The sequence below is a fragment of the Ipomoea triloba genome, chromosome 1 (assembly GCF_003576645.1).
Source record: "Ipomoea triloba cultivar NCNSP0323 chromosome 1, ASM357664v1".
Classification (NCBI taxonomy): Eukaryota; Viridiplantae; Streptophyta; class Magnoliopsida; order Solanales; family Convolvulaceae; genus Ipomoea; species Ipomoea triloba.
In genome coordinates, this window is record NC_044916.1 from 16,958,444 (window position 1) to 16,968,689 (window position 10,246).

The following is a 10,246-nucleotide window of genomic DNA, read 5'->3' on the forward strand; positions in this document are numbered from 1 at the left end:
ACGATGAAACGGCCATATGGTCGGCCCGACGTCAGTTTTCACCCCAAAACCGCTCCCTCGCATTCGTACTCGTCGCGTCTTGGGGTGAGGGGGCTAGATGATAGTAAATATACTCTAGGACCGGTCGGGTACACTCTAGACCCGGTCGAAAGGGGTTACGGTCGGGAGACCGGAAGGTCGGGATGACAGTGGTCAGCTCGGAGGTCACGAGCCGAACAGTGCCCCGACCCGTCCACAACGTGGCATGCCCACGACTGACACGTGCTCTTTCCCGCATGGGTGCGGGGTGGGGCGGACGCATGTGCGCCACGTTCCCACCATGCCGGAGGTCCGGCACCCGCACTTTTCTCCCCTATAAATAGCGCATTTATGAGGGGAGAGAGGATCTTTTGGCCTTTTCTAGACTAAGACTTAGAAAGAGCTCGGACAGTAGGGAAGCCCACTGCCGACCCGCCGAGCCCTTTAAGCACTTACTTGACTTGTAACCGGGTTTGGATCCTTGAGGCAATAAGAGATCGTATTTTCCGGTTTCACTTAGTGTCCGTATTTAGCATTATCAGAGTGGATAAATGATTATAAAGCTCTTTTGTCCCGTTTAATTAATTGTATTGATAGGAAGATTATATTATCAATGCAACACTGTACAATCATCGTGAAAGAAGTTTGGGAGTTGATAGATAAATGGTTTAGTGGGACAAAAAACTTTAAAAAAAAATTATATCAATTATCTCAAGATGTTTATCGTCCTAGTAAAAAAGGACAAGATATTAGGGATTATTACTATGCCTTTAAGAATGCAAGTGAAGCTTTATGTACTACGATGACCATAACAAATAATGTGAAGACACTGAAAAAACAACGTGATCAGTTGCTTGTTTTTAGTTGGATTTCTGGGCTAGGCAAGGAATATGATACTCTTAGATCTCAATTGCTAGGGAATAAGGAGATGAAGACACTAGATCAAGTATTTTCTATGGTCCAGAATGCCTCAACACACAGTAATATTACGGATGAAATTTCCGAAAGGACTACCTTTATGTTACAGGGGAAATAGTGGTGAAGACAAAGTTCTTGTGTCCAGTGGCAATGAGAATTATGGACGAGGTGGTGGTGTCCATTCTCGAGGACGTGGTGGTTTTGGGTGAGGATGAGGATGTGGTCGAGGGCCAAGGGTTTGTTTCAACTGTGGAGAACTCAGTCATTTATGCAACCAGTGTACGAAGCCCTTTAGACCACAAAGGTTTGCTAATGCAGTTACCAAACCAGAAAGGAATGTAGTGGTTCTGTCTCATGAAGAACTGGCCATGTTTAATCAAATGAAGTTGTCTTCCTCCTCGCAACATTTATCCAGTCCAGAACTTCTATCTTCGGCTTTTGCTATGTTTTTCCGTACAAGTAATCCTACTGTATGTGTCTCCTCTACTTCTTCCTCCTACTAGTGGGTCATTGGCTTTGGAGCTCGTGATCACATGTCAGGTAATATGAATCTGTTTTCTAAATACCTCCCATTTAGTTGTGCGACTAGAGTTACCCTTGCAAACGGTTTAACCACTCTAGTTATGGGTAAAGGCGATGCTGGTGCAGCTCATGTTTTACCGTTATCGTCTGTGTTATACATTCCATAATTCCCATTTAATTTGCTCTCAATAAGCCAAATTATTCGTGCTCTAAATTGTTGCGTCACATTCTTTTTATGTTATTGTTTGTTTCAGAATCCATATGTGTTGGAACAAGTTGAATTCTCGTCTCCTGAGGTTGAACGGGTCTGTCTCTTGGGAAGTACATCTTCGTTCCAGTTGCATTGTCGGTATGGTAACCCATCCTTGTCAAAGTTGAAGAGGTTATAGTTTAGAGTCTTTATCTACTTTACAATGCGATTCTTGTCAGCTTGTTAAACACTATTGTGTGCCCTAACCTCTGAGAGTTAATAACAGGGTAGAATCTTTGCTTCAATTAGTTCATTCGGATGTTTAGGGTCCATGTCATGTGACATCTAAAAGTGGTTTTAGATATTTTGTTACATTCGTATATGATTTATCTATATATACATGGCTATATCTTACGAAATCGAGAAATGAGTTGTTTAATATTTTTTGCAATTTTTGTACCATGGTTAAAACCCAATTCAATAAGGTTGTCCAAATTTTGAGAAGTGATAATGCATTAAAATATCTTCAAAATTGGTTTTCGTCCTATATAGCCCAGAATGAAATGATACACCAAACCTCTTCTATCCATACTCCTCAACAGAATGGTGTGGTAGGACAAAAAAATCGTCATCTGTTGGAGGTGACCCGCACCTTAATATTTCAAATGAAGGTTTCTATAATGTTTGGTCGGATGTCGTACATACAGCTTGTTACCTAATCAATTGGCTTCATTCTATAGTTCTTCAGGGCCAAAATCTGTGTAGATGGAAGAAAGCTATGGAGGAAGAAATGGCAGCCCTAAAGGAAAACCAGACGTGGGACCTTATTCATCTTCTGAATGGTAAGACTTCCATTGGGTGTGCGTGGGTTTATATGGTCAAAACAAACCCTGATGGTTCTATATCTTGGCTGAAAGCACGCTTTGTAGCTAAGGGCTATGCACAGACGTATGGTGTTGACTATACAAAAACATTTTCTCCAATGGCTAAGTCAATGTCAGTTCATATTTTTATCTCGTTAATTGCTACTAATCATTGGCTTCTCTATCAATTAGATGTGAAAAATGTTTTTCTATACGGAAAGTTAACTGAAGATGCTATATGGAGCAACCTCATGGGTTTATTGCTCAGGGGGAGTCTGGTAAGGTATGTGAATCGAAGAAGTCCTTGTATGACCTAAAGCAGTCTCCACGGGCATGGTTTGGAAGGTTTAGTAGTGCAGTTGTTGAGTTTGGCATGCATAGGAGTGGCTGTGATCATAATGTGTTTTCTAAACAAACTGACAAAATGTTGAGGCGAAAGAGATTTATATGCGGATCATGGACACATGGACATTTAGGCGTTCTCGGATGCAGATTGGGTTGGGTCACCAAGTGACTCTACGACAGGGTACTGTGTTTGTGGGAGGTAATTTAGTTGCATGAAAAAGTAAGAAACAAAATGTTGTAGCGTGATTTAGTGTAGAGTCAGAGTATAGGGATATGGCTCAATATTCTTGAGGAAGTTGGTGTACGAGTGAGGTTACCAATAAAGTTTTTTTGTGACAAATACATATCACGAATAATCATGTGTTTCACGAGCGGACCAAGCATATTGAAGTGGATTTCCATTTCGTTCGTGAGAAACTGCAACAAGGGATCATCTCAACTATGCATGTTCAGAGTGTTGATCAACTGACTGATTTCTATACGAAAGGGCTGGGTAGAAGTAGAGTTGAGTATATTTGTAACAAGATGATCAATATTTATGCTTCAACTTGAAGGGGAGTGTTAGAGATATATATGGGAGGTTAAGAGATATATATGCGGTTGAGAGAGACCGTCGGAGTCGCTATGCCAAAAATTCAAGTTGGCGAGAGAGAAAGGCCACCGCCTGCTCTACCTTTGTTGGGACAGAGGACGCTGCTCACTGCTCCACGCCAGTTTGCTAAGCTTGCTGAGAAGGGAGGTCGTTAGAGCTGCCTACGCGTCACGCCAACCTTTCGCCATTGCTGCCGTCAACGAAAAGAAGAGAGGAGGAGGAAGAGTCTGTTGCTCGCTGGAGAATGGGGAGTCGAGAGAGATATAGAGAGGTAGAGAGGCAAGAGTTTAGGGCTTCCCAAAACGGAGCTCGTTGAAAGTCGTGGATTGCAATTAACAGGACTCCTATAGATAGTGGACTAAAATGACAACTTTACTCATAATTTATTAACTGATGGTTCATAATATGTCAACTGCATATATATAATTTAAATGTTGTTTTGGACCAAAGTCCACAATGCAATGTGAACCTTAATCCATGGTATAACAATTGATTCTAAATCTCGCAATATAGTTACGATAAATTATACCATAGACCATGATTTACCTTGCATTGTGAACTCAGATCCAAAATAACTTTTAGATTATGTGTTTGCAGTTGATATATTCTGTATATGTAGTTAACATATTATGTGACTTCAATTTATTTACAGGCACATAAACTATTAATTGCAATTACAGAATATGTCAAGGCAAATTATTACGTGGACCAAGGTGAACCCGGGTTCAAAAATACACAATTTATATACTGAATGTTCACAATTTACATACTGGATGTTCAAATTTTCATATACTAAATGTTCATAATTTACATACTTAATGCTCACCATTTTTGTATACTAAATGTTCACAATTTACATACTGAATGTTTACAATTATATATATTAAATGTTCACAATTTACATACTGAATGTTCACAATTTACATATTGAATGTTTACAATTTTATATACTAAATGTTCACAATTTACATACTGAATATTCATAATTTAAATTGTGAACATTCAATATATAAATTGTGTATTTTGGTCCGTGTCTACCTTGCAATGTAGATCCATGTCTATGGCATAAATGTTCATTTGTCAATTGTAGACATATAATTTTTGGATCAGGATCCATAATACAAGATGAACCATGAATATAAGGTACATTTTGATTATGCTAAAAGTACATTATTTTTGTACTGAAAGTACATTATTTGATAGTATATATAAAATAATATACTTTATGTACAAAAATAATTTACTTTTAGTTTATTAAAAATGTACTTATGATCCATGTAATAATGATCTGTTACAACAATGCAATGGTCTTAGCCCACTATTAAAATATAGGTAACCCAATTACTGGGCCCAAGATGAGGTGAGCTCAATTATCTTTAAGTCCTTCCTTTCAAAATTTAAATGCCCTAAGCGTCAATCTGTCTCAGCCTCAGAAGAAACAGGACACCAGAGGGAGAAGCTATGGCTGCCCTGAGAAGGCTACAGAACATAACAACCCATATCGCGCGACCCTCTTGTTTCTTTCTTTCTCGAAGAGGCGTCGCTTCCAAGCTCTTTGTTGGAGGTATCTCTCTCTCTAATAGCAGGCTTCTACATGGATTGAGTATCTGTCGATGAAAATTTGGGTTCTTTGCTTGTCTCCATAACCAATTCTAATCCAAGGTGTATGAATTTTGTTGGAGTATGATGCACTAATTGGTTACAACAGATGGTAGCAAAATTTCGGTTGTGCGTTTTTACTTGTTTTAATAAGAAAAGGCTGAATTCGAATAAGAATTACTGAACAGGGCAATACAAACAGCAAGAATTTTTTTTTTATCTTTACAGTTGAATTTGTACTGAAGGTTAAAAATTCTTGTTGCGGGATTGACGGTGTGATGGATGTTTTCTAAGCCCGCTCCTTGCTCCATTTTAAAGTTGGTCTGCTGCATTGAGAGAAAGCATAAGAGGTTTTACCAATGTTGTAAAAATTGGCCTAGGTGTCCCTAGGCCGAAGCTATTTCAGTTCTAGTCAACTTTTAGTCGACCTACTGATGCGCCTTAGGCGCCGAATTGGGCGCCTAACTTGACGGAGTCGGTGCCCAACTCGGCCAAGTGGTTTTTTTACTAGCTTGGCTACTTTCTTCTATATTTCTCCAGCCAACTAATTATTTAACATATGCAGTTGACTAGTTTGAAGGATTATAACCGTCTAAACTTCTAATCCTGAGTGAAAAAAGTAAAGACGATATACTGGGTGCCTAAGCACCACCTAGGCGCTAGACGTCCCCAGACGATTATATATTTACACTTTTACTGATGGAAACAAGTTCCTTGTGTCAATCTTGTTCTATATTTTCATTTTCAATATGATGCTTTTAACTAACCACCATTGGTTTTGCAAAAATCTGATTATTTCCCTTCTCGATTGAAATGATCTATTACTCAACTCAGCCTTAATTTCAACTTATTTAGCCAATTTATCTGTAAGTATAACTAAACTAAGCCTTAACCTCAATTTAGTTAGGGTTAATCTCAAGGGCTTGAGCTAGCATATCTTTCCCAACCGATCCATGTTTCTAGTTTACCCCTTCAAAATATTTTAGACCCATTTGTGCTTTCTGGTTATGAGATATGCTGCTAAGTTGAGGACTTGAGATTTGTACTTTTCTTGCTGGAGATAGTCATTTTCAATTTTCTGACTTTCTCTTTGCTGTTTGATGTTTCTATCAACTGAACATATTTGCAATCTTTGACCAACTTCTTAGGAATTACTGTGTACTTATTTGTGTAAATTCATGGTAAATGCTGCCAGGATATGTGGTAGTGCATTTACATACCTATAGCCTTATCTTTGCTTGTGGATGGTGAATGAATTGTTAATGTAAAACAGTAATTTTAAAGAGTGCTTCATTTCAGGGCTTTCATTTTACACCACAGAGAAGGGTCTGTCAGAGACATTTTCTCAATTCGGCCAAGTCATTGAAGGTGCTTCCGGTTCTGGCAAAGATACACATTTGTTGATCATTCTTTTAAGCTAAATAGAGTATAAACAATTTAAATGTGTTTTGTTTTCAGCTAAAGTCGTTACTGACAGAGTCTCAGACAAATCAAAGGGTTTTGGATTTGTCACCTATGCTTCACAAGATGAAGCAGAGACGGCCCTCAAAGAAATGAATGGAAAGGTATGCCCATATATATATATATAGATTTTGTGTATACATGATCCACACACAGAACAATGCATGCTCGAATTTCTTCAGCCTAACGTTGCATCATAAATGACACAGCCTCTAAATGGACGTGTTATCTTCGTGGACTATGCAAGACCTAAGACTTTTGGTGGTGGCATGCCAATAGCAAGAGGACCTCCTGAATTGCCACCAAAACAGAGTGTCGTTGAAGAAGGAACCGAAATGCCCAGATAAACTGCTTGATATAGCACACGCCTATTTTCCAGTTCCTTATATTGATCAATCGGGGGAACCTAGCCGATCAAGAATTAGGCTTTTTTGGTCTTCAGGTATCAGCCCGCGACCACAGACTGGCCATACTACATCAGTTTATAAGGTGTGATTCAAAAATAACTCTTACCTGTTGAGGAATTCCAACAAATACAACATTTCTGTACCTGGTGGTTTTGTTAGAATATATTGTTGAAAGTTTTATTTTGTACTTCTTACACTAGCAAGTAGTGGACTCAAGCCTAGGACTTGGGAGCTTAACAATAAATTGATTATTACCCAAAAGGTTTGACCAAGTGACTGAAGCATGATTCTTGTGCTTGAAGGTCTTGATTTCGGTTCTTGACAATAACCTCTTGGTTGAGCCATTGCTCATGGTCTTCTTTGTGTAGTGCAGTTTACTTTTCCTGTGTGGTTCGTAGGTTATTATACAAGAGTGGAGTTTTTTCCATGCACACTCTTGGATAGTAGTTGTGTGTTGCTTTCGTCATCCAAAATAAATAAATAAATAAGTTGATTCTTTATTTTGCTTTCCCATCTACAAAATATCATGATTTTACTGTAATAATGGGCTATAGTTTGTATTCTTTTACTCTTTGCATTATCTAAAGTAGATGATCCTGGCTAAAGTTCATATTAGATCTTGCCTATCTTCAAATCTTTCTATGGAAACTACTAATATTTTTTGTACTTTAGTAAAAAACTTGTTCAAAAACTTGAATAAAAACATTTCTGTATTATTTTGTAATTAATCAAAAGTTTTTTAAGAATGTTTGTGTTGTTTGCTAATTAATCAAAAATTAAGAAACTCGTTTCTTAGGTCAAAAACATGTTTTTTTTTTGCATAGTATCTCATATACCAAGAAATTTAAGGTACATAAAAATGGCACCAACATAATAAATTTACAGTGTGATTGGTTGGCATGAATTATGTAATTCTTTTGCAATTAAATTCCAATTCAGCAGTAGTGGAAAAAAAATTAAAGAAATTAACACATTTGCCCTTTTTATTATTATTATTATTCCCTTCCCATTTTCAATAATTGTATTTCTGCCTGCCAAACAATGTAATTTGAATTATTACTTTATTTTTCACCATCTTTTCCCTCCCTAATTTGATCCTCCGAACGAAATGCCACGTTATATATTTACAATAGTAACTTTATGAATCAAATTTATGTATTTAAAGTGACTATATGTACTTGTATATTTATTTTTAAAAAAAATTAAAATATATTTTTAATAATATATTTTTATATATATTAATTTTATTTGTGCAAAAATAAAAAGGAGAAAAAAGGAAAAATTAAATAAGTACTCTCTCTGTCCCATATTACCTGTCTTACTTTCCTTTATAGTTTGTCCCAAAATGTTGTCATCTTTTTTAAATTGAACATTACCATTATTCTACTTTTCCCAATTTACCCTTATGACTTTTACTTTCTTTATTGCTTTTATTTCCAAAAGTGAAAAAGTTTGGGACATAGTTGGAAAGCACATCACATTTATTTTAATTTTTTAAAAAGCGCACAAAAAGTAAATGAGAGATCCAATTCAAGACGAAGAGAGTAAAATTTTTAGATTAGTGTCCATATTTCAAGGTGGACCACATAATTCACAATATAGCTACAACGCTATTAAGTCGGGAAACATCTTGGGATATTGGTGAAAGATGAATTTGCAAACATAGAAAATATTGACATCATTCTTAGAGTGTTTCCCAAGCTTTTAGAGTGTCAAAGATCTTGTGGTTAAATGGCATTGATATGGCTCTTCCAAGTGAGATGTGTTTTAGTAGGTTGAGAAAGTATGTATGAACAGATGCTACATTATAATGGAGTGCTTCAATTATTTTATATATATATATATATATATATATATATATATATATATATAATATTTTTAAGAGTTAATTTCAAGAATGGTCTATTGACTATTGATATTATCAATTTTTATCATTCAACTTCCAATTGGACTATAAATAGTCCATTGACTATTTATTTTTACAAATTTTCATCTTCGACTTTTAATTTTACCATAAATGATCTATTGATTATTGATTTTGTTCTAAATTTGATCCTTCAGTTAAATATCTATTTAGTAAACATTAAATTTAAGAAATAATAATGTAAAAATTGGCTTTGTTGAGATGCATGGACAAATTGAGTACATAAATTTAATACATTGAGTTTATCATTAGTGTGAAGAACTAAAATTTTTACATTATTACCCTTAAATTTAATGTTTATTAACTTGATATATATTTAACTATAAGACAAATTTTGGAATAAAATCAATATTCAATGAACCATTTATAGTTAAATTAAAACTTGAAAATAAAAATTGGTAATTCTCAATAGTCAAGAGACCATTTATAGAATTAGCTCTTTTTAATTAGGAAAGAATTAATATTCATGTCTATTAATTTAAAAAAAAAAAAACTATTTATAAACATACACCAATATTTTTATATTTACATGTTTTCCCCGCAATTTATTTCCAATATTTTTTGAAATTACAGTTTCCATTTATTGTTTCTCATCAATAAGCTTCTCTACCACTGATCTTTATTGTTTCTGTTGAAGAAAATCCACACAGGTATCGCTTTTGCTCAAGTTTTTAAGATATACCTCAAGTTGTTTCTTCGTATTTTGAAACTTGATGGATTTTGTAGGCCATTTGGTGAGGATGAACTGAGGAACAATGCACCGCAGGTGGTGACCTGCAATGAGTACCAGAGAGAAATGGCAGTTACGCAGAACATTGCTGGGAAGCATATTGATAGGGTTTTTACATTGATATACCTCAAGTTTTTAAGACATACCTCACTTTTGCTCAATAAGCTTCTCAGCCACTAATCTTTACAACCCGTTTGGTTGGGATGATGAAATTAGGAGGGAAAAGAATTGTAATTCGGTGGAATTGTAATTCGGTGAATAAAGTAGGAATTGCAATTACAGTGTTTGGTATGCAGAAATATGGGTGCAGGAATTGAAAGGGAATAGATGATACAATGGCGAAATTGCCCTTATGTTGTAATAATAATAATAATAAGGAAAAACTGTCAAATAGGCCACTAAACTTATCGCTTTTGTGCAATTGGGCCATTGAACTTAAAAAGTGTGCAATTCAACCATCAAACAAACAAAATTTGTGCAATTGGACAATTTTTACAAAAAATTTTAATTCAATTTGAATTAAAAACATTTCAATATTGACTCCCAACTAGTATGGTAGAAGAAAATACTACTCTTAATACATATATGTTAGTAATATAATTGGATTTTACCAGAAAATTTTTGTAAAAATGATCCAATTACACAAATTTTGCTTGTTTGATGGTTGAATTGCACAC

At 35.5% G+C, this 10,246-nt stretch overlaps 2 protein-coding genes across 2 annotated transcripts; both read left to right on the top strand.

Annotated features, from left to right (window-relative positions):
• Positions 1 to 820: 820 nt before the first annotated feature.
• Positions 821 to 3,025, top strand: LOC116005171. Its single transcript, XM_031245462.1, has 6 exons — positions 821 to 998; positions 1,046 to 1,240; positions 1,397 to 1,476; positions 1,713 to 1,763; positions 2,397 to 2,644; positions 2,743 to 3,025. The coding sequence occupies exons 1-6, from the start codon at positions 821 to 823 to the stop codon at positions 3,023 to 3,025; spliced, it is 1,035 nt and encodes a 344-aa protein (XP_031101322.1).
• A 1,840-nt stretch (positions 3,026 to 4,865) lies between these two features.
• On the top strand, positions 4,866 to 7,415 carry LOC116019257 (small RNA-binding protein 11, chloroplastic-like). The gene is made up of 4 exons (XM_031259409.1): positions 4,866 to 5,012; positions 6,347 to 6,415; positions 6,506 to 6,612; positions 6,718 to 7,415. The coding sequence occupies exons 1-4, from the start codon at positions 4,910 to 4,912 to the stop codon at positions 6,853 to 6,855; spliced, it is 417 nt and encodes a 138-aa protein (XP_031115269.1). The 5' UTR covers positions 4,866 to 4,909; the 3' UTR covers positions 6,856 to 7,415.
• Positions 7,416 to 10,246: the final 2,831 nt, after the last annotated feature.

Excerpts from the sequence above, each read along its gene's own strand:
- LOC116019257 (XM_031259409.1), top strand. The coding sequence starts at position 4,910 with ATGGCTGCCCTGAGAAGGCTACAGAACATAACAACCCATATCGCGCGA. Across the intron at positions 5,013-6,346 it reads TTCCAAGCTCTTTGTTGGAG|GGCTTTCATTTTACACCACA; the intron begins GTATCTCTCTCT and ends GCTTCATTTCAG. Across the intron at positions 6,613-6,717 it reads TCAAAGAAATGAATGGAAAG|CCTCTAAATGGACGTGTTAT; the intron begins GTATGCCCATAT and ends TAAATGACACAG.
- LOC116005171 (XM_031245462.1), top strand. The coding sequence starts at position 821 with ATGACCATAACAAATAATGTGAAGACACTGAAAAAACAACGTGATCAG. Across the intron at positions 1,241-1,396 it reads AAGCCCTTTAGACCACAAAG|TAATCCTACTGTATGTGTCT; the intron begins GTTTGCTAATGC and ends TTTCCGTACAAG. Across the intron at positions 2,645-2,742 it reads TCTCCAATGGCTAAGTCAAT|ATGCTATATGGAGCAACCTC; the intron begins GTCAGTTCATAT and ends AGTTAACTGAAG.